At 37.3% G+C, this 24,900-nt stretch overlaps 1 protein-coding gene across 4 annotated transcripts in view; it reads right to left on the bottom strand.

Annotated features, from left to right (window-relative positions):
• Ppp4r4 (protein phosphatase 4 regulatory subunit 4) overlaps positions 1–24,900 on the bottom strand; it is a 147,129-nt gene that overhangs the window by 48,300 nt on the left and 73,929 nt on the right. For all 4 annotated transcript variants that reach the window (XM_074067226.1, XM_074067225.1, XM_074067228.1 and 1 more), the window contains exon 3: positions 10,763–10,865. In XM_074067226.1, the coding sequence (XP_073923327.1) occupies positions 10,763–10,813 (51 nt within the window). In that variant the 5' untranslated portion in view covers positions 10,814–10,865. The remainder of the gene's footprint in view (positions 1–10,762; positions 10,866–24,900) is intronic.

The raw sequence follows: 24,900 nt of genomic DNA on the forward strand, positions 1-24,900 counted from the left end.
TCACCTGTGGGTGGATATTTGAGTTGTCTCAGCTTTAACTATCACAAATAGCTACCAAGAAACTGCAGTGAACATTTATTTATGTGTGAATCTTTTTTTTTTTTGGCAGTACTAGGGTTTGAACTCGGAGCTTCCTACCTGTTAGGCACGTACTCTGTTGCTGGAGCCACACCCCCAGCCCTTATTTATAAGCCTTTATGTAAACATATACTTCAAATATTCTTAAACCTTAGGAGTGAAATGTCTGAGTGATTCAGTAGATGTATGTTTAAATTTTTGAGGAACTGTCAAAGTGTTTTCCAAACTAGCTGCACCATTTTACATTCCCACCAGCAGTGTATGAGAGTTTGACTTGTTGCACATTCTTGCCAATACGTGGTATGGCTGGGTATTTTTAATAGGTGTTTTAGTTGACTCACTCATATTCCTCTAAAGACCAATGACAGTCAACATCTTTTCTTATGCTTTTGACCATCCATGAATCTTTAGTAAATCTTTTAAATTTTTTGCCCATTTAAAAAACTGAATTTTTTTCTTATTACTGAGTTTTGAAAGTTATTTACATATTCTGAACACGCCCTTTACCAGATATGTGATTTGTAAATATTTCTCCCATTATGACTTGTCTTCATTCTATAGTGCCTTCTGAAGAGGAGTTAGAATTTTTCCTCTATGCATCAAGCTTTTAATGCCATTTGTAAAACCAACTTGCCTAACCTACCAACTTCTTCTGGAAATTTTTACAATTTTAGTTTTTAGCATTTAGGTCAATTACTGATATTGAGTCAATTTTTTTATATTGTGCAAGGTATGGACTTTCCCCCTCAATTGTTCCACACCATTTGATGAAAAAACTACCCTCTCCACACTGAATTGTTTTTGTATCTATGTTGAAAATCAACTGACAGTTTTTAGGGTATGTGTATAGTTTTGAGGGCTTTGTTGTTGTTGTTTATTTGTTTTTTGCAGTGGTAGGCCTTGGGCATGCTAGGCACGCACTCTACCACTAAGCTATACCCCCAGCCCTGGGTAGCAAGGGAGGAGGGAAGGGTGTGGAGTGTTGTATGTTTGTTTGTTTGGTGTTTTAGCTCTCTATATGTCTCGTTTTATCTGTCTTTGCACCAATTTCATAAGTCTTTGTGGCTAGAGCTGCATATATGTCTTCAAATCAGGTGGCCTAAATCCTCTGGTTTTGTTCCCATTTATCAAAGTTGTTTTGGCTTATTCTAGGTCCCTCACATGTTCGTATGAACTTCAAAATTAACTTGCCATTTCCTACCCCTCCTGAGCCATCCCCCCCACCAAAAAAAACCTCACCTGCTAGAATTTTAATTATTTTGCATTCAATATATAGATTATTTGGGGGGAAGCTCACATCTTAAAAATATTGAGTCTTCAGCCTATACACATGATCTATCTTTCCACTCACTTAGTTCTCTTTTATTTCCTCTCAGTAATATTCTATAGATTTTTATTATATAGGTCTTAAATATAACTTATTGGATTTATCTGCTCTAAATACTTTAATGCTACTGTGATGGTCTAAGAAAACCTTCAATTTTCAATTGTTTGCTATTGGTATGTAGAAATACAATCAATTTTTGCATATTACTCCTGTATCCTGCAACCTCTCTATACTCAATAGTTCCAATGATTTTCACCTTTCTTTTTTTTCTTTACTTTTTCTTCCTTTCCTTCCTTCTTTCCTTTCTCCCTTCCTTCCTTTCCTACCTCCCTCCCTCTTTGCTCTGTCACTTTCTTTTTCTTTCTGTTGTTGCAGTACTAGGGATTGAACCCAGGGTCTGGTGCTGTGCTCTGCACTACTTAAGCTACACCCCAGCTGCCCTGGTACTTTTTGGTAGTTTCTACAAAGACAATAATGCTATCTGAGGAAACAATGTTATCTGTTTACTTCTGTCTCTGCAATGTAGGTGCCTTTCACTTCTTTTTGTTGCCTTGCTATACTGACTAGAACATCCAATGCAGTGTTAAAAGTAACACCATGGCTTTTTCTTGATATTTGGGGAAAGCATTCAGTCATCTCTAACTATGATGGGGCATTACCTGTAGGGTTTTTTTCCTGAGAGAAAATTCATGTGTATTTCTAGTCTGCTGTGAGCAGGAATGGTTGTTTTGTCCCATGCTTTTTCTAAATCTACAGAGATGATTGGGTGTGGTGTTTCCCTTTCACTTTACTGATATAATGATTTATATTGATCAGTTTTTGACTTTTGAAACACTCTGAATTCCTGAAATAAATCCCAATTGGTCATGATATATTATCCTTTTGATAATTGCTGGATTTGACTTGCCATTTTTTAAAAGATGTTTGAACCGGGCTGCTGGCACATTCCTGTAATCCCAGCACTTGGGAAGCTCAAGTAAGACCATCAACACTAGTCTATGCTATAAGTTCAACACTAGTCTATGCTATATAGCAAGACCCTGTCTCAAAAAAAACCCTGAAAAAATAAAAACTATGTTTGCATCTAAGCTCAGGAGGGATATACACCAATAGTTTTTTGTAGTGTATATTTCCCATTTGGGTTATCAAGGTAATGCTAGGCCTCACAGAAGGACTTATAAAGTTCTTACTTCTCTATTTTCTGTAAGAATACCTGTAGAACTGTTATTTCTTTTACTTTAACTCTAATTTTCATTTATTCCTATCGATCCAAATATCCATCTGGTATCACATTGCTTCTGCCTAAAGAATTCATGTTACCATTTGACAGTGTAGCTCTGATAATTATTTCTCTCAGTTTCTGTTTGCCTTTAAAAAAAAAACAAAAAGTATTTTGTGTTCTGTACTACATAGTTTCTAACCAAAGTCTGTTTAATTCTCACCTTTGTTCCTCTGAATGTAGTATTTCCTTTGATCCTGACCACTCACTGTCTCATATTTTTTACTCTCTGAAATTCAATCAAAGCTGGGCACCAATGGCTCACACCTGTAATCTTAGGTACTTGGGAGGCTGAGATCTGGAGGATCGTGGTTCAAGGCCAGCCTGGGCAAGTAGTTTAGGAGACCTCATTTCGAAAATAACCAGAGAAGAATGGACTGGAGGTGTGCTCAAGTGATAGAGCACCTGCTTTGCAAGAGCAAAGCCCTGAGCTCAGACCCCAGTTCCACCAAAGAAAAAAAAAATTTGATCATGATGAATCATGTGTGTGTGTGTGTGTATGTGTGTGTGTGTATTTATCCTGTTTGGTATTCTCTGAGATTCTTGGATTCAGATGGTTTGTTATCTTCCATTAATTTCAGAAAAGTCTTAGGCTGGTACTGGAGTTTGAACTCAGGGCCTTGCTACTTGCTAGGCAAGTACACTACCACTTGAGCCACACCCTAGTCCTTTTGCTTTTGGTTTGTTTTCAGTTAGAATCTTGCCCAGGTCACCAAAAACCATGATCTTCTTACCTCTGCCTACCAAGTAGCTAAGATTACAGAGATACAGTCTCACTGTGTCCTGGGCTGGCCTTAAACCACAATCCTCCTATCTCCCAAGAATCTGTGTGCCACCACACCCAGACCCTTTTTGAATAGTTTTTCTTCCCTCTTTTCTCTTTCTCATTCTGAGACTCCAGTTACATGCATATTAAATCACTTTATACTGTCTAGAATGTTCTTTTTTATTTTTTTCACTCATTTTTATCTTTGTGTTTTGGTTTGGATAATTTTTCTCTTCATGCTCATTGATTCTTACCCCAGTTGCATCCAAACTTCTGATATCAGCCTTTTTATTCTAGCATTCCCTTTTGATCATTTTATACTACACCTCTCAGTTGAAATGCCTATGTGGCCATGCATGTAATTTTCCACCAGATTTTTTACATGTTAATCAGAGTTATGTTAAGTTACCTATTTGATATTTCCTGGGTCATTTCTGTTTACTTTTTGTCTTGGTCATTCTCCCCCTTATTTTATGTGTCTAGAAGTTTTTATGTTGCCTACTTATTTAATGTGCAGCCTGAAAGGCCAAAGGTTTTTCCTCAGTTTCTGCTCTATTCTCGGCTTTCAAGCAGGGTTCTCATCACACTCCAGAACCTTCCCTAGGTAGTAGAATTCTGTTGTTTATTACTAAAGGTTAGGCTAATGGTGGAAGCAGGGATTCTTGGTTATCTTGATTCAGCATTATCTTACACAGGGCCTTTGAGCATGTCAAGAAGGAGCCTTTTCAGTGTTCCTGTCCTATGCCCTTATATCTTGGGGAGGAGGAGGTCTTTGGCACACCCCACTGGCAGTAGACGTCTGCTTTACATCAGTGCAGGGTCTTGGGTCTAACATTCCTGCCCTTCCTCCTAGAAGTAGCCATCTTTTTGAGGTTCTGCAGGAGGGAGGGTTCCCTATCTTTTCCAAAGGCAGCTAATTTTGCTTCCAGCACTCCCACAGAAGCTATGGGCCTTCACCTGCTCTTCAGGAGAGCAGGAGTCCACTGCTTTTCCCCAGCAGAACAAACATTTGTTTCACAAGAGAGAAGGTTCTGAGGAAGTGGGCAGGCTCGCTTCGTTAATCATCAACACACCTATGTCATCAGAGGGGTTCTCTCCAATTTCCTGCTCTGCCCCACTCCACCTCGTGAGCAGATCTGTGAATGGAGCTTGCAAGTGAGAGTGCAACGCACCCTTGGATCTGGAGCTCCAAGTTATTCAAAACTGATACAGGCTCTGTGAGCCCATAGTCAATTCAGAAAAAAACTGCTAAAAGCTTCACTTCAGCTGGGCACAGTGTTACATACCTGTATAATCTTCCTCTTTTTTTCTTGGTAAACTGGAAGAACAAGTTAACGAATAATAAGTTAATAAAACCTCTTAGTGAGGTCAGTTCTTACCCTGACAATCACCTTCCAACAACCTTATGTTATAAGAATTATTTCATTTTCCTTTTTATCTTCCTTCATATGAAAATGTTCTAAATGTCCTGTCGACAAGTGCTGTACTCTACTGTGGGCTACTTATGATCTGTAGGGGAATCTAGAATCACGTTCTGCTTATGATGTATAATTATGTTGCTTTCACAAAATCCTTTAGCTTTTCTCAGAATTTAACTTGTATCTCAGAAAATATCACCTGTGGTAAAGAAGAGAGGGACATTTCTGGAGATGCAAACCAAAGGAGACAGCAATTTGCATCACTTGTTCATGTTCTTTAGTTCCTTGAGTTAAAACTAGTTCTTTTTTTTTTTTTTTAGTGAACTGGTAAAACACATTGCATGCTTCCTAGAAACCTTCTAACAAATCATTCACACTCAAACACTGAATATTAAGCCCATATTTTCTCAACTGTAAAATGAGTATAATACATCAGGTGGAACTACGACGACCTACAAAGGATGGGTCTAAGCATCAAACACAATACCTGGTCCACAGAGAGTAGTCCTCCATTATTACTGTCTGCCCACTTAGCGGGACTACTTGAAATAAGACCTTCAGAAAGTAAACATTTTCATTCACAAACATCTTTATTTACAAAGTAAATGGTTTCTGTAAAAATTTCAAAACAAGATCACTCTAAACCTCTACCTATGTTCAGTAGGTATAAAATACTACAGGAAATAATCGTATAGAGACCTTTATTATATGTATTATTTCTATATATGAAACTAATGTCATGCAAAACTACTGAAGTAGAACTAATGGAGCGTTTCAGAATCAGAATATTGCTGTGTCACTTCTACCAATTCCAAATAATCAAGTTTCATACTGATTTAATTTACTATGTCTTTATCTTTTCTCTGATACGTACCTTCACTTTCTCCTCCCATCCCCAATCAACACTCATTTTAAGATGATTTTTGAGTACTGGAAGTACAGTGATAAAACAGACTGACAAAGATACTGCCCTCATGGGAAAAAAAAGGAGGGGAAAAGACTGGTAGGTGCTGAGGTCAGAAAGGACATGGTAGGAAGTTTTATTCCATCTGAGGTGGGAAGTTATTTGTATTAGTTTTCCTGTGGCTGCTGTAACAAATTAACATGAACTGAGTTGCTTAAAACAACAGAAATTTAATCTCTCACAATTCTGGAAGCCAGAAGTCCTAGAACAATATACTGAGCCAACTTTCCAGTTTAACAAGGGAGGTGGCACTCCCTCCAGATGCTCCAGGGTAGAATCTCTTCCAGCTTCTGGTGATTGCTGTCACTCCTGGGACTGGGGCAATCTCTGCCTTTACACTGCCACCTTCCCCACGTATGTATCAAATCTTCATCTGTCTTCTTCTTAGAAGGGCACGTGTGATGGCATTTAGGCCCCACCCATATGATCCAGGATAATCACCCTATCTCCAGATCCTTAGTTTGTCCACATTTCTCAACGATCTTCTTTGAAATAAGGTTATTTGCAGTTTTCAGGTGTCAGAGCCACACACTGTGAGGGTAGGGGTAGAAGGGGGGAATGTTATTCTGTCTACATCACTACTAAGTAATTTTCATGCAAAATGATGATAAGATACAACCGGCACTTCTAAAACATCTCTCTGGTGGGTGGAGCCTAGGAGGCAAAATAGAAGTGACAGATTCAGTAGGCAGCTGTTGTAGTAACCAGACAAGATGACTAAGGCTTGAGAAGAGAAATTACACATTAGAGATCTGATCCAATAAGGATCAGCTAGGAGGAAGGTGAATATGAGTTAAGTTAAGTTAAGGCTTCCTGGTCAAACTTAATTATGATACTTGCTAGCTTTGTGACTTGGGCAAGTTATTTAACTAAGTTGTTTCTTCCTCTATCAAATACCTGTCATAGAGCCAGCACTAGGACTGGCATAAAAATGTTTAAAATGTTTGACAGACTGCAGTGTCGGACACATAGCAGGACTTCAATATATGTCCACTCTGGTTACATCATGTGGGCCTGCCACTGCACATTTTCCACCACGTCATTTCATGACCTGCATTTTGAGAACCAAAATATGAGTGAAAAAAACAATGAAATGAATCTAATAACTCAACAGGTAGAAATTTTTTACTGTACAACATTCTAAAGAAATCACCTATGGTATGTGGTGTAATTACATCACTACCATTTAAAATTTTACAAATGACTGAGGTATTTTAGAAATTAACCTTGACAACCAAGTTTTCACTTCTAGATAACAGATGTTTGAGTCAAATATTAAAATCTAATATCTAATATTTCAGTTTAATATATTATGGAAAAAAGAATTAAAACTTGATTTAATAAAGACCCCACAAAAAACTGTTCCCTTTCCAAAAGATACCCTAGGATTAAATCACGTAACATGAATATATTATATAATGACTGTATTTTAGAGAATTTAAATTGGAGGTAAACATATTTCCTTTCCTGATCTTACTTAAATTTAAGCTTGCGGTGAGTGACTTCATTGCACTGCCATTCCCTGTCCACTTTGTATACAATTCAGAAAAGAAGCTGTGGAAATACAATGGAATTAGTGTTCAGTTCGAATCCTAACTCTGTCTCTGCCATTTTCTTTTTAACCTTAGTTCCTTCATCTCTAAAACACTGAAAATAGCCTATTTTTTAAAAACAATTTTTCAGTTAATACATTATAGTAGGAATGAAATGCAAATGCAATGAAACAAAAATATCTGCATAAAATTCCCTAAAACTTAAGGTCAGTGACATCTCCTGCCATCACTTTATCTCGTGTTCTTTAAGGCAACGACAGGGCCAAGGGCAAGCTCTAAGAGCTACTTACGGCACTACTACAAATGTGGTAAGAATGTTTTGAATTACTACTTCTTGCATGAAATAGTCATTGTATCTTTAAATTTTTTCAAAGTAAATCATTCATAGAACACCTGTTAGTAAGTACTCAGGTCAATTTTCCCCATGAATTCAACAGATGATCAGCTAAGATACTAAAAACCAGCAGAACCAATCAGGTGCTCAGGCCAGAAAGTGGAGGTCATCCTTTGCTTCCCAAATCCAATCTATTTTGGAATTCTGTTCACTGTATCACAATACACATATCTCAGATATGCCCACCGCTCTCTACTGCACTAGTTAGTCATCCTAATCCAGGCCACCATCAACTCTCACAAGGACCATGCCGAAGCCTCCTAACCATCCCATTCTATCCACTCTCCACACACCAACCAAAATGACCACCGCAGGACTAGTTGGGATCATGCTTAGTCTTCAGAGGCCCTCCCCTGCCTCAGAATGAAAACCCAGTGCTTGCATGCTCTGTCCCTGGACACTTCTCAAACCTCTCTTCAAGGCCACACCCTGTCCTTTCCCACTAGATCCCACCAGGCTGTTCCACCTCAGGCTACCTGCTGTTGTCTTGACCCAGACTGCTCATTTCTGCCTCTCAGATAGCTGTTCCCCCACCTGTGGTTTTCCTGCTGCCAAGGCTCTGTTGACCTCCCATGCACAGCAGGTCTTCAGTTACTTTACTACTTTCTGTCAGTCTCTCCTGATCTTCACATCAGAGTCCCTACCGCAAACGATCAAGTCACATACTTTGCTTGTTTGTTTGCTTGTTAAAGTTTCAGTACTGCAGCCTCCCTGAGGACAGGTCCCCCATCCGTTTTGCTCAACTATATTTCCCCAGTGCTTAAAACAGTACTTAGCAAGTGCTCATAACTATTTACAAATGACTGCGAATGCCATTATTTCTACATGCTCACTTTGGCATACAACATTGCTTTCCCACAAAGTTAACTAAGCAATAATGGCCACGGAAAGACAAAGAAAGGGGCTCTGAAATTTTGACACAGCTTTGGCGTGAGGCACTCACAGAAGCCAGGCAGAACTGAACTGAGTGCTAACCCCAAGTACCAACTAAGTTTCCAGTCTCTGAGTGCAAGGATTATAAAGTGACTTGCACATAAACAAAGGCTTTATCATTTACAATGGGATGATTAAACATTTGGCCATCTATATTATATACTAAAGTCTCCATAAGCCCTTTTCTCATTTGCTTCATTCCTTAGCATTTTTAACATAAAGTCAGAATCACACAATGCTCTATTGTATGTACTTGTTCTTGCATTCTTTTTCATAGTTTTAGGTCTTCTTGACATAGATTGACTCTACCTTTCTCATATCTCTTTCAAACTTAGTACAGAGCACAAGAAATGACTGATCCTAAATAAATGGTTGCTTACTGATTAACAGAACAAATGAAGAAAATCATTCAGCAGTAAATAAAGGTTTGTCTGGTACAAATTCATTAGTATGTGGTTTCTTTGATTCCATCCAGTCAGTTAATCCTTTATCAATTAACTTCAATTACTATGAAAGCTTATTTAAACCATATTTTCTGTAACTGAACCATATCTTATAGCTTCAGAAGATACATTCGATATTTTGTATAAGTATGCTATATACATGCATATATACTCTTTTTCTTTCTTTCTTTGGTACTAGAGCTTGAACCCAGGGTCTCACCCATGCAAGTATACATTCTTTATATATTCCCATAAAACCAAGATTTCTTAGGAGTTGCTGTTAATTGCCTTGATTGGGAAAAGGGATTATGGCAAAAGAATTTAGACACCTCTAAAAACATCACTATTGTCTTTTATCTTTTATTTTTGCTTTATACAACTTTGGACATTCAATATGCACCATGCTCAACATTTTTGAGTTTGAACTCAATTTGCTTACTTACATTAACTCCATAGCCAAGAGAACCTAAAAACCTGTTCCTTTCCGCTATTGTATAACTGGCACTTCTGAATGTTATGCTAACAAGCTTAAGTCTGATAATATCACTGAAATGGATGGAAAAATACACCTGGTCTATGTAGGCTTACTTCCTTTGAAGTTATGGTATGATTTTGGGAAAAGTAGATATGAAAAAGCTTGATTCACTTGTGAGTCACAGTGATGTCAAAGTAAACCTCCTCTCAATTAACCATTAAGAAATTCACTGAAATGCAGCCTCTTGAAAATGACATAGGACATCCCTGATCTCAATCACACTAGCTAGAACCATGCTACATGCCCAGAAGTAAAACCCAAAGACACAACACAACAATAATTACAGCACTTTAAACATGTGTAAACTAATACAAATTAAGAAAAAAATTATAAACAAATGGAAAGCAAAGTAAACAAAATTAGCAAATATTGTCACCATTCGCAAATGCCCCCCCCCCCCCACTGCACTAGGATGTAAGCTCTCTGGCCCATGGTAGGGAAGCTCCTGGAGGACACGGACTGCTGTCTGCTCTGTTCAGTCAAGTTTTTGTGAAAACAGCACTTCGCACATAGGTGCAAATAAATAGTATGAATTCTTAAATATTTAACATGATCTATTAATAATCAATAAATGCTAAATAGAATAAAAACATGATAGTAGGTCTAACACTTGTGTTCTTAACAGAAAAACCAATTTCTGATGGAATCAATAAAACAAATATAAAACTAAAATTGTGATGGGCAAAATTCAATCTTTATTTGATAATCTTCAGAAGTTACCACAACTTTATTAGAAATATCAGTTAAATTATGTTTTTAATGTTGTAGAAATACAGATTAATGTAATAACATAGATTTTAGTCAATAGAATATTGAATATATCAGTGATTTTAGAATAAAAATTAAAAGTTTTGAACTAACTTTAAAATGTCCCTATTGAAAAAAAAAAGAAATCTTTGCAACTAGTTTCCCTAAATATTTTCATAATTCTAAACATTTATAATAATACTTCCTCTACTCTATTACAAGGTACAAAACATCATCCACCAAAGCTTCAAAATTTTCTCCGACAATGAGCACATGCTATTGGAAAAAATATGCGAAATTTAAATCTTATTTCATACCAACTTACTCTGACTTTGGGCAAGACTCTCCGAAGTGTCTCAGTAGGATTCTGTCGCATCAAAACTGGAAGATTTGCAATCACACTTGTTCCCTGGATATCTTGACCGGCACTTACAAAGAAAATACAAATTTTAAACTTGTAATTATAAGAGAATTCCTTATTTATCATTATAAAAGGAATGAATTACTTTGAAAAAAATGACTGCTTTTAATAACTTCCTACAAAGGTTTAAACATATCATTGAGATACAAAACCAAAAAAAATATTTATTAAATAACCAATACACAAAGATATCAATTATGGCTGTGTTAAAATAAGATTCTCTATTTTTACACGTCTCAAGTCTTAAAGTCTTGAGACTATTATTAAACACTTTAAAATCCTAACTCATTTTTCCCTGTCACCCGCCAGTTTGCTATACTTCATAAAATATATACAAATGATAAAATTTTATTATGGTAAAATAATAACCATAGCAACAACATAGATAAGCAATAAAAATAACTAGGCAAATCATACAACTTTCTGTCAGTACAACAAAATGACTTGTACTAGGGTGGCTCCATGAGTTGCCAGAAACTTCTTTTTTTTTTTTTCTTATTACATATCGCAGGTTTTATTTCCAGTTTTCAAGCTGAATTTTTTAAAGGATATTAACAGGATTCTGTGGATTTTACATAAGAAATAATGAACACATTAGACTTGTATACTTGGAACCCAGTGCTTAATGAAGAAAGTCTGTTGAGTGGGGCTTTGGCTTCCCACCTCCTATAATAATCCCCAAAGGGGTTATTCTTAATTATTTGCCTAAAATAATGAATAAAAAGAAGAAAATGAAGGCTGAATTAGTAGCTTAGCCTAACATTTTATCTGTTGAGATATATATTTATTACTGAATGAAAATTGAAAACCACACTTATTTTTCAGATTTGTGCATTTGGGAAAAGAATCATACAGAATACTAAGATATCATTTTAATATTCTTTGCACTAAATCTCAGTTTTTGCCAGAAACTTCTTAAAGATAAACTCAGTATACTGAAAGGTCAGTAAGGCATTTATACAACACCTTTCTGACATACATTTATTAAGGCTTTACCAAAATAATCTCTGTGATACTCTAGTGTCCTAAATACCCAGAAAAACTGTGCAGATTCTTCTGAAAAACCATTTCTGTGAACTGGAAAAATTGTTAAAATATAACATAAGTGACATAAATTCATCAAGTACTTGAAATGTACATCACAAAGATATCAGCAAATGACCTCAGAGGGAAATTCCACCCATTCTTAACTGATACCAACTCAAGTTCTACTTGCTAATATCACAACACTTACTTTATTAATAAAAATTATTTTTACTTCTCTTCAAATAGAATTACTATACTTACATGATATGTACTTAAGATTCTAATATATGTATTTAAATAATTTATAAAGTATTATGTTTTTGCTTCCAAGTATATAAGTTCTGTTCACAAGAAGCAGGTTCTGGTTGGGCACCAGTGGCTCACACCTGTAAGCTAGATACTAGGAGGCAGAGATCAGGAAGATCAAGGGTCAAACCCAGCCCAGGCAAATAGTTCATGAGACCCTATCTCAAAAACATCCCAAACAAAACAGGGCTGGTGGAGTGGCTCAAGTGGTAGAGTGCCTGCTGAACAAGCATGAGGCCCTGAGTTCAAACCCCAGCACCATCAGAAACACAAAACAAAACAAAAAGCAAGTTCTGATTCTAAATGAGGGTACCCTGCTGTGCCTGCTGTGAAGAAAGTCTTTTCTCTGCTGTGATATGGTAGGTTATAAGATACAGCACACATAATCATTTCCAATTGAATCCCTCCGTAGACAAAGTTAAGAAGGAAGAGAGAAGTGTATGAAATAGGGGAATATGCCAAGATAGGGAGAGGATAAAAAAGACAAATTAAAGCTGGATATAAAAAATATTACTTGTAGTGGGGTTAAATGGTAGCACCCTACAAGATGTTGCTGTATCATGATCATGGAACTTGTGAATGTTTTGTTAATTTTAGAAAGCATTTGGAAAGGAAGAGATTATTATTGGGTAAATGCAGTAACACCAATGTCCTTCAAAGAGTCACTCAGAGGAGAAGGCAGTGTGAGCACAGATGCAGAGATAGGAGTGACAATGCTGATGCCACGAGGAGCCGAGGAGGCCAGGAATAGATTCTCTCCTAGAGCACCGCTGACCTCTTCCGTTTCTGACTTCTCTCTACAAACTGAGGGAATACACTCTGTTGTTTCTCAGGCCACTTAGTTTGTAGTAATTTGTTATGGCAGCCACAGAAAACAAATACACTCGTAATGAACTAAAAAAGAAATATCTGAAAACATGGTGTTTAATAGGATAATGCCTGGCCCAAGGTGGAGGTTCAGTAAATGTCTCTTGAAAAGATGGATGAATGGACAGCTAGCTGCATAAATAGATGTCATGAAATTTTAAAATTGAATACTCATAAGTTCTACTCACTAACTTACAATTAGGAAAAAAGGAGTATGATCTGTAATACCTCACTAATATGAAGACAAAACACTTCAAGGAAAGGCAAGAAGAAGAAAACAGAAACAAAAGAGGACAGAGAACAGACATGAGCTATAAAGTATCAACAACTGCATTCAATATAAATGAACTACATTTATTTTCCATTAAAATGCATGGAAAGCCAGACACAGTGGTATTTGCCTGTAATCCCAGCTATTCAGGAGGCTGAAGCAGTAAGATCGCAAGATCAAAGCCAGACTGGGGAACTTAACAAGAACCCTATGTTAAAATATTTTTTAGAAAAGGGCTGGGGAAGTAGCTAAGTGGTAGCACTTGCCTAGCATGTGCAGAGTCCTGGGTTTAATCCCCAGAACTGGGAAGAAAAGAAAGAAAGTGAATTTAAAGAATACCACTTGGAGAGATTCCAAGATGGCGGCTAGAGGGAGGAAGCAGAAAGTGAGCCTCCTATAGTGAAATCTTGGAGAGACGCTGGAGACACACCTTGCAGGCAAAACCGCCAAGAAGAGGCATAACTTTGACCCCTCCACACCTCCAGCCGGTGCAGAGAATCTCCACTTCACGTTAAACAGAGAAACCAGGAGGGCCCCCAGGCTGCCAGTTTCACGCGCCCAGATGGCTTGGGAAGATGAGGACAAGGTGAGCTAAGCAGTATGCAGTACTCTCACAGACAACCCTGGGCCAGAACAGCATAGCCCCCTGGACAGACTGACCTCCACCCAGGGAAAAAAGAGAAACTAAGTAATAAGCAGTAAGAACAATAAAGACATGTTGCAAAGAGGGTGGGGCACCCTGAGCTCCACAGGGGGGAGGGGACTCCTTCCCGGGACTGTAAATAAACAAGCCAGGCCTGGCCAGAGAGGCTCCAGCGGGAGTGGGGGCATGCGCCCAGCAATGAGGAGTGGGAAAGCTTGTGAGAGTGACGGAGGGAGGAAAACTCCACAGGAGAGGGGGGAAGATCCACTTCCCATGTGAGCTGTAAATCAACATGCAGGCCTGAGAAAGCAGGTGCAGTGTCACCTCCCCCACTGTGCTTGGAAAGGGGAAAGCTTGTAGCAGCAGCTTGTGCACAGGAGAACTCTGAGTAAATAAAGACTGAGGGGCCAGGTGAGTGCTAAGCTCACCCCTGAGATCTGCATAAATAATGCCTCCAGCAACAGCAGGCTGACAGCAGTGGGCAGGCAAGCCACAGCTGCAGATACCATTCACAGAACTGTCTCTAGACTCTTTTTTTCCTCTCTCCCTACCTTAGATGAGAAAACAACCGAACTACACCTTCATGCTGAAAAACTTAATGAAACTGTGTTGCATTTGAACTTGGGACACTTTGTGGGTTTTTTGTTTTTGTTTTTGGTGCAGTTTTGTTCTACTTTATGCGTCCGCTTTGATGAGACAACTACAGAACAACATCTGAGGCACCATCTCCAAGACTAGAGGGTGAGACGGACACCAAAATTTTTAAGACTGAAACTTCATTGCATTTGAACTTGGAGGTTTTTTGGGTTTTTTTCTGCTTGATTTTTTGTTTTTTCCTACTTGTTTATTTGTTTTTCCCTTTTTCTTTAACTTCTTTGCTTTCCATCTCCTCTCACCCTTCCATTCTAAATATCACCATTGTTATTATTACAAGCTAGAAAATACTTAATTGCACACAATACTGGGACAATAACAACACCAAGGGCAATGACGGGAAGACAGAAAAAACAGGGAAACCAGTTTCCCCACAGCAAAAAACTAGTACAGGAAACAGAGAGAAATGAAAAAAACAGATACTCAGATCCAGACTCCAACAAACTATGCCAAAGAACCCATGAAGGCCACAAGAACAATTTAAAAGAAGACATACTACAAGTACTCAATGAGAATTTTATAGAGATGCTACTGGATAGGGTCAACCAAAATGTACAGGAGATACTCAAGAAATTCCAAGACAACAAAAATAGAGAATTTGAAAAAGCAAAAGAAGAAATAAAGGAGACCATAGAAGCACTGTATAAACACCAAAGTGAAAGAGAGAACACAATTAATAAAGAGATAAATGAACTCAGGACAAAAACAGACAACATTAAAGAGGAAACGATCCAGGATATGAAAAACCTCAGAAAAAAGAACGAAACAGAACTGCAAAACAAAATGGAAGGCCAATCCAGCAGAATAGAACAAACAGAAGACAGAATCTCAGAACTTGAAGATGAAATGGTAATTAAAGGAAAAACCAAAGAACTATTAATGAAACAACTCAAGACCTGTGAAGAGAAAATGCAAGAACTCACCAACTCCATCAAAAGACCAAACTTGAGAATCATGGGCATCGAAGAAGGAGAAGAGGTGCAAGCAAAGGGAATGCGTAATATATTTAACAAAACAATAACAGAAAATTTCCCAAATCTAGAGAACGATATTCCCATACAGATGCAAGAGGCCTCCAGGACACCAAACAGTCCAGACCAAAATAGAACTACCCCACGACATATCATCATTAAAACAACAAGTTCAGAAACTAGGGAAAGAATATTGAAGACTGTAAAAGAGAAAAAACAAACAACACACAAAGGTAAACCCATCAAAATCACAGCAGACTTCTCAACAGAAACATTAAAAGCAAGAAGAGTGTGGGGTGAGATCTTCCGGGCACTGAATGAAAATAACTTCAACCCCAGGATACTCTACCCAGCAAAACTATCATTCAAAATAGATGGAGCAATAAAAGTCTTCCATGATAAGCAGAAACTAAAACAATATGTGACCACAAAGCCACCACTACAAAAGATTCTTCAAGGGATTCTGCACACAGAAAGTGAAACCCAACTTAACCATGAAAAGACAGGCAGCACCAAACTACAGGAAAAGAAAAAGCAAGAAAGTAGAGAGTAACCTCAACTTAGGTACACACAATCACACCTTCAAACAACTAAGACAACTAAATGACAGGAATCACCACATACCTATCAGTACTAACACTTAATGTTAACGGACTTAATTCACCCATCAAAAGGCACCATTTGACGAAATGGATTAAAAAGGAAGATCCAAAATTTGTTGCTTACAGGAGACCCATCTCACCGACAGAAGTAAGCATAGGCTTATGATGAAAGGCTGGAAGAAGATTTACCAAGACAATGGCCCCCGAAAACAGGCAGGAGTAGCAATACTTATCTCTGACAAAGTAGACTTCAAACCTACATTGATCAAATGAGATAAAGAAGGACATTCCATACTAATAAAAGGGGAAATAGACCAAAAGGAAATAATAATTATCAACCTGTATGCACCCAATGTCAACGCACCCAATTTCATCAAACATACCCTGAAAGACCTAAAAGCATATTAACTCCAACACAGTGGTTGTGGGAGACTTTAACACCCCATTATCATTAATAGATAGGTCATCCAAACAAAAAAAAATCAATAAAGAAATCCAAGATCTAAAATATACAATAGATCAAGTGGATCTACTTGATGTCTACAGAACATTTCATCCAACCTCTACACAATATACATTCTTCTCAGCAGCCCATGGAGCTTTCTCCAAAATAGATCATATCCTAGGGCACAAAGCAAGCCTCAGCAAATATAAGAAAATAGAAATTATACCATGCATAATATCTGATCACAATGCAGTAAAACTAGAACTCAACAACAAAAGTAAAGGCAAAAAACATGCAAAGAGCTGGAAACTAAATAACTCATTACTTAATGAACAATGGGTCATTGATGAAATAAAAGAGGAAATTAAAAAGTTCCTGGAAGTCAATGAAAATGAAAACACAACCTGCCAGAACCTATGGGACACAGCAAAGGCAGTCCTGAGAGGAAAGTTAATAGCCATGAGTGCATATATTAAAAAGACTGAAAGATCCCAAATCAACGACCTAATGATACATCTCAAACTCCTAGAAAAACAAGAACAAGCAAATCCCAAAACAAATAGAAGGAGAGAAATAATAAAAATAAGAGCTGAAATCAATGAAATAGAAACCAAAAAACCATACAGAGAATTAATGAAACAAAAAGTTGGTTCTTTGAAAAAATAAACAAGATCGATAGACCCCTGGCAAACCTGACTAAAATGAGGAGAGAAAAAACCCAAATTAGTAGAATCAGGAATGCAAAAAGGGAGATAACAACAAACACCATCAATGTCCAGGAAATCATCAGAGACTACTTCAAGAAACTATATTCAAATCAATTTGAAAATCTTAAAGAAATGGACAGATTTCTAGATACATATGATCATCCAAAACTGAACCAAGAGGAAATTAATCACCAGAATAGATCTATAACACAAAATGAAATTGAAGCAGCAATCAAGAGTCTCCCCAAAAAGAAAAGTCCAGGACCTGATGGATTCTCTGCTGAATTCTATCAGACCTTTAAAGAAGAATTGATACCAACCCTCCTTAAACTGTTCCACAAAATAGAAAGGGAAGGAAAACTGCCAAACACATCTTATGAAGCCAGTATTACACTTATCCCAAAACTAGGCAAAGACACCTCCAAAAAGGAGAACTATAGGCCAATCTCCTTAATGAACATTGTTGCAAAAATCCTCAATAAAATAATGGCAAACAGAATTCAACAACACATCAAAAAGATTATTCACCACGACCAAGTAGGCTTCATCCCAGGAATGCAGAAGTGGTTCAACATATGAAAATCAATAAACGTAATAAACCACATTAACAGAAGCAAAGTCAAAAACCACTTGATCATCTCAATAGATGCAGAAAAAGCCTTTGATAAGATCTAACACCATTTCATGATAACTAGGAATAGAAGGAAAGTACCTCAACATTATAAAAGCTATATATGACAAACCTACAGCCAGCATTATACTTAACGGAGAAAAATTAAAACCATTCCCTCTAAAATCAGGAACCAGACAAGGATGCCCACTATCTCCACTCCTATTCAACATAGTACTGGAATTCCTAGCCAGAGCAATCAGGCAAGAAGAAGGAATAAAAGGAATACAAATAGGTAAAGAAACTGTCAAAGTATCCCTATTTGCAGACTACATGATCCTATAAAACTTAAAGACCCAAAAAACTCTACTCAGAAGCTTCTAGACATCATCAATAGCTATGGCAAGGTAGCAGGATACAAAATCAACATAGAAAAATCATTAGCATTTCTATACACTAATAATGAGCACACTGAAAAAGAATGTATGAAAACAATTCCATTTACAATAGCCTTAAAAAAAAATCAAATACCTAGGTGTAAACCTAACAAAAGATGTGAATGACCTCTACAAGGAAAACTATAAACTTCTGAAGAAAGAGATTAAGGAAGACTATAGAAAGTGGGGAGATCTCCCATGCTCATGGATTGGTAGAATCAACATAGTAAAAATGTCTATACTCCCAAAAGTAATCTACATGTTTAATGCAATTCCCATCAAAATCCCAATGACATTCATTAAAGAGATTGAAGAATCTACCATTAAATTTATAAGGAAACACAAGAGGCCACGAATAGCCAAGGCAATACTCAGTCAAAAGAACAATGCAGGAGGTATCACAATACCTGACTTCAAACTGTATTACAAAGCAGTAACAATAAAAACAGCATGGTACTGGCACAAAACACAGACATGAAGACCAATGGAACAGAATAGAGAACCCAGATATGAAGCCACACAACTATAACCAACTTGTCTTTGACAAAGGAGCTAAAAATATACGATGGAGAAATAGCAGCCTCTTCAACAAAAACTGCTGGGAAAACTGGTCAGCAGTCTGCAAAAAACTGAAACTAGATCCATGTATATCACCCTATACCAAGATTAACTCAAAATGGATCAAGGATCTTAATATCAGACCACAAACTCTAAAGTTGATACAGGAAAGAGTAGGAAATACTCTGGAGTTAGTAGGTATAGGTAAGAACTTTCTCAACAAAACCCCAGCAGCACAGCAACTAAGAGATAGCACAGATAAATGGGACTTCATAAAACTAAAAAGTTACTGTTTATCGAAAGAAATGGTCTCTAAACTGAAGAGAACACCCAAAGAGTGGGGAAAAATATTTGCCAGCTACACATCAGATAAAGGACTGATAACCAGAATATATAGGGAACTTAAAAAACTAAATTCTCCCAAAACTAATGAACCAATAAAGAAATGGGCAAGTGAACTAAACAGAACTTTCTCAAAAGAAGAAATTCAAATGGCCAAAAAACACATGAAAAAATGCTCACCATCTCTAGCAATAAAGGAAATGCAAGTTAAAACCACGCTAAGATTCCACCTCACCCCTGTTAGAATAGCCATCATTAGCAACACCACTAACAACAGGTGTTGGCGAGGATGTGGGGGAAAAAGGAACCCTCTTACACTGTTGGTGGGAATGTAAACTAGTACAACCACTCTGGAAAAATATTTGGAAAAAATATTGGAAAAAGCTAAACATTGATCTACCATTTGATCCAGCAATACCACTCTTGGGGACATACCCAAAGGACTGTGACACAGGTTACTCCAGAGGCACCTGCACACCCATGTTTATTGCGGCACTATTCACAATAGCCAAGTTATGGAAACAGCCAAGATGCCCCACTACTGACAAATGGATCAAGAAAATGTGGTATCTATACACAATGGAATTTTATGCAGCCATGAAGAAGAACAAAATGTTATCATTCGCTGGTAAGTGGAGGGAATTGGAGAACATCATTCTGAGTGAGGTTAGCCTGGCCCAAAAGACCAAAAATTGTATGTTCTCCCTCATATGCGGACATTAGATCAAGGGCAAACACAACAAGGGATTGGACTTTGAGCACAGGATAAAAGCGAGAGCACACAGGGGAGGGGTGAGGATAGGTAAGACACCTAAAAAATTAGCTAGCATTTGTTGCCCTTAACACAGAGAAACTAAAGCAGATACCTTAAAAGCATCTGAAGCCAATAGGAGAAGGGGACCAGGAACTAGAGAAAAGGTTAGATCAAAAAGAATTAACCTAGAAGGTAACACACATGCACAGGAAATTAATGTGAGTCAACTCCCTGTATAGCTATCCTTATCCCAACCAGCAAAAACCCTTGGTCCTTCCTATTATTGCTTATACTTTCTCTTCAACAAAATTAGAGATAATGGCAAAATAGTTTCTGCCGGGTATTGAGGGGGTGGGGGGGAGAGGGAGAAGACGGAGTAGGTGGCAAGGGAGGGGGTGGGGGCAGGGGGGAGAAATGACCCAAGTGTTGTATGCACATATGAATAATAAAACAATTTTAAAAAAATTTTTTTAAATAATATTATTAAATTTCTATAAGAAAAAAAAAAGAATACCACTCAACAATCTGCAGGCGTAGTGGCTTGAAGATGAAATAGTTCTCACAACACCTTCAAGTGTTGAAGGTTTAGTCCCCAGCTGCTGGCATTATTGAGAGGTTGCTGGCTCATGAGGGCTCTGACCTACTCAATGGATTAAATCACTGATGAATTCAAACTCTAATAGCATTACTGGGAGGTGGTAGAAACTAGGAAGTGGGGCTTAACTGAAGAAGGAGGTCACTGGAACCATGCCTTTGAAGGGTACATTTTGTCTCTACTCCTCCCCCTTGCTCCCTGCTTCCTGGCTGCCCTGAGGTGAGAAGCTCTGCACAGTCATGCCCTGTCTACCATGATGCTCTGCCTCACCTCAGGACCAAAGTAATGGAGCCAGCCGACCATGGACCGAAACCTCTGAAACTGTGAGCCAAAATGAATCACTCCTCCTTTAAGTTGTTTTTCTCAGGACAAAAAAAAAAAACTACTACAGCAACCTATAAGAAGCTCATTTCAAATGCAACAACATCAACAGGTTGAAAATAAAGGATGGATCATGACATATCATGGAAACATGAATCAAAAGAAAGTAGGAGTAGCTACATTAATAGCAGACAAAGTAAATCTCTGAGAAGAGAAAATAAGCAGAAGCGAGGACATCATATAAGATAAAAAGAGGTAATCGACCAAAAAACATAGTAGTCCTAAATGTGAATACACGAAGCAGGGTTGCAAAACAGTGAAGAAAACCTGATGACACTGAAAGAAGGGATAGACAAACACACAAAGTACAATGGAGACTTCAACACCCTTCTCTCAAGGACTGACAGAACTCCACCATACCATCATGCAACAAGACCTAGTAGACATCAACAGAACACACAGAAAGAGCAGAATACACATTCCATCTAAATATCCAAATAACATTTATCAAAAAAACCCACATTCTAGACCATAAAAAACTTCAAAAAAATTTTTTTAATTTCAATCATGCATAGTTTGCTCTTATTGCAAAACAATCAAAATAGAAATCAGTATCAGAAAGATAATAGAAAACTCTTGGGAGATAACACCACATTTCTATGTACTCCCAAAAGGATCTAAAAGGAAGTCTCAAAGGAAATTTAAAAAAAAAAACATATGAACTAAATGAAAATGAAACCCAACATATCCAAATCTGTGGAACACAGCTAATGCAATGCAGAACAGGGAATTTACCACCTTAAGTGCACTCATTAGAAGGGAAAACTCATTTCAATAATCTTAACTTTCCAGTTCAAAAACAAACAACAACACAGTCACAATGCAAGCAGAAAAAAGGAAATAGTAAACTGCAGAAATTAATAAAAACAAAAATAAAATATAAGAGAGAAAAAGTAAAAGACCTGGTTGTTTTTAAAGATCAATAAAATTGACTAACCTCTTTTTCTGACAAAGGAAAAAAATGAGGCTGGGCACAGTAGATCACCTCTGTAATCCCAGCTACTCAGGAGGTAGAGATGGGAAGGAATGCAGTGCAAGGCCAGTCAAAGAAAAAATTAGCAAGACTCCATCTCAAACAGTAAGCTGGGTGTAGTGGCACACACTTCTCATCCTAAGTGTACAGGTGTACAGGAGATGTAAACAGGAGGCTCATGGTCTCGGCTGTTCCTGGACAATGAGACACTACTTAAAAAATAACTAATGCAAAGGAGGCTAAAGCACTTGAGTGGTAGAGCACCTGCCTAGCAAGCACAAGACCCTGAGTTCAAACCCCAGTATTTAGAAAGAAAGATGAAAGGAAAAAGGAGAAAAAGGAGGAGGAAGAAGGAGGAGGGAACAGGAGGGGAGGAAAAAAAGAGAGAACACAAATTACTAACATCAGGATTGAAACAGGAGACAACACTACAGATCCTGTAGGCATCAAGAGGATAATAAGGAAATGCTACAAATAATTCCACATACATAAATTTGATGAGGGCTGGTGGAGTAGCTCGAGTGATAGAGCACCTGCCTAGCAAGCATAAGGCCCTAAATTCAAACCCAAGTATAGCCAAAAAAAAATTAATAAACACACACACATATAAATTTGATGACTTAGACAAAATGAATTAATTCCTCAAAAAACACAAACTGCAACAACTCACCCAATATGTAACAGACAATCAATAGTCCTAAAACTATTCAGTAACTTGAATTTGTACTTTGAAACTCCTAAAAGGGCTGGTGGAGTGGCTCAAGTGATAGAGCACCTGCCTAGCAGCTTGAGGCCCTGAGTTCAAGCCCCGTTACCACAAAAAAAAAAAAAGAAAAAAAAAACCTTCCTAAATCACTTAATGAGACTAGTACTATCCCAAAACCAAAGTCAGGCAAAGACAACAACAGTAAGAAATCCACAGAGCAATATCCCCCCAGAATATAGATGCAAAAATCCCTAACAAAATATTAAACTAAATATTATAAAATGTAAATGGAATAATTATACACCATGATCAACTACAGTTTATTCCAGGGATGCAAGGCTGCCTCAATATTCAAATCAATGTAACCCATCATATTAAAAGGTTAAAATAGGAAAATAAACACATGATCATATCATTGTAGAAAAAACATTTGACAAAATTCAATACATGTACACTGAAATTACAAATTCAGTAGCATTTACAGCCACTCAAAACTATACCAACAACACATGTACTTGTATGCTAAAAATCACACAACACTGATGAAAGAACTCAAAGCATATCTAAGCTATGACAGAAGCATGCTCTGCTCATGCATTGGAAAATTCAGCATAGTAAATAATGTCAAGTCTTCCCAAGTTAGTATATAGATTTAATACAATACCTATCAAAATCCCAACAAGATTTTGGGATTTTGGGTAGACATAGATAATAGTTTTCTAAAATTTATTTGAAAACTCAAAAGAATAAGAATAGCTAAAACAACTCTGAGAAAAAAAGAATGAAGCAGGGGGGAATTTGTCCATCCAATTTGAAGACTTATAATTATAGCAACCAAGACTGCACAGTATTGAGGGAGAGACCATCACAGGAATCAACAGAAAGGCAACTCAATGGACACAAGACATCCTTTGCAACAAAAGGTTCTGGAGCAACTGGACATCAATAGGAAAAAGAAAAGAAGAAAAGAGGAGGGGAGGGAAAGGAGGTGAAGAGGGAAAAAAGAAGAGAAGGGAAGCAAGAAAGGGAAAAGAAAAAAGATAAACTTTGCCTTAAGCCTTATACTGACTCAAAATGAATCACAGACTGAATGTAAAACATAAAATACTGAAACTTTTAGAAGAAAAAAAAAAACAGGAGGAAATCTTCTGGATCTAGAGATAGCCAAAGAGTCTTAAACTTTTATATGATCTATAAAAAGGAAAACTGATAAATTGAATTCTATCAAAATTTAAAACTTTTTCACTGAGAAAGATCTTGTAAAAGGATAAAAAAACAAGCCAACAGACCAGGAGAAAACATTTGCAAAACTACATGTTTGACAAAGGACTTGTGTCTAAACCACATAAACCTCTCAAAAGTCAAAAGCAGTAAGGCTAGGGGTGTACCTCCATGGTAAAACACTTGCCTAGCATGCAAGGATTGAATCCTGGTTCAATCCCCTGCTCCCCCTGATGGGGAAAAGGAAAGGGAAGGGGGTGTCAGAAATCAACAGTAATAAAACACACAATCCAATTAGAAAATGGGCAAAAAAGAAATAAAAGGACATTTCATTGAAGATGGTAAACAGACTGCAAATAAGCACAATAAAACATAATCCACCATTAGGAAAAGACAAAGTAAAACCACAATGAGATATCGTGGTACACTAATCAGAATGGCTGACATAAAAACAATTGCAACACTAAAAGTAAAGCAGTGGGATCGCTCACTCATTGTTGGCGGGAATGGAAACTGATACAGCCACTCAGGAAAACCATGTGGCAGTTTCTTTAAAAATTAAACACATGCCACCATGTATCCCAGCAAATGCAGTCTTGTGCATTTATGACAAAGAAATGAAAACTTATCCTCACACAAAAATCTGCAGATGAATGTTTTGGCAGCTTTATTTGAACAAAAAATATATATCTTAAATTGGTGAATGGTCAAATAAACTAAAGTCAATTCATAGCATAGAATGCTACTCAGCAATAAAAAAAATTTAAAAACTGATATTTTGTAAAACCTGAATGAATCTCCAAAAACCTATGCTGAGTGAAAAAAAAAACAACCACAAAAGGTTATGTGCTGTATGATTCCATTTATTTAACATTCTTAAAATGACAAAATTACAAAAATGAAGACCAAATTAGTTTCCAGTGTTAAGGAGGGGTGTAAGACAGGAGGAAAACAAGTGTGGCTGTAAAAATAC

This window comes from Castor canadensis, chromosome 3, assembly GCF_047511655.1.
Source record: "Castor canadensis chromosome 3, mCasCan1.hap1v2, whole genome shotgun sequence".
NCBI lineage: Eukaryota > Metazoa > Chordata > Mammalia > Rodentia > Castoridae > Castor > Castor canadensis.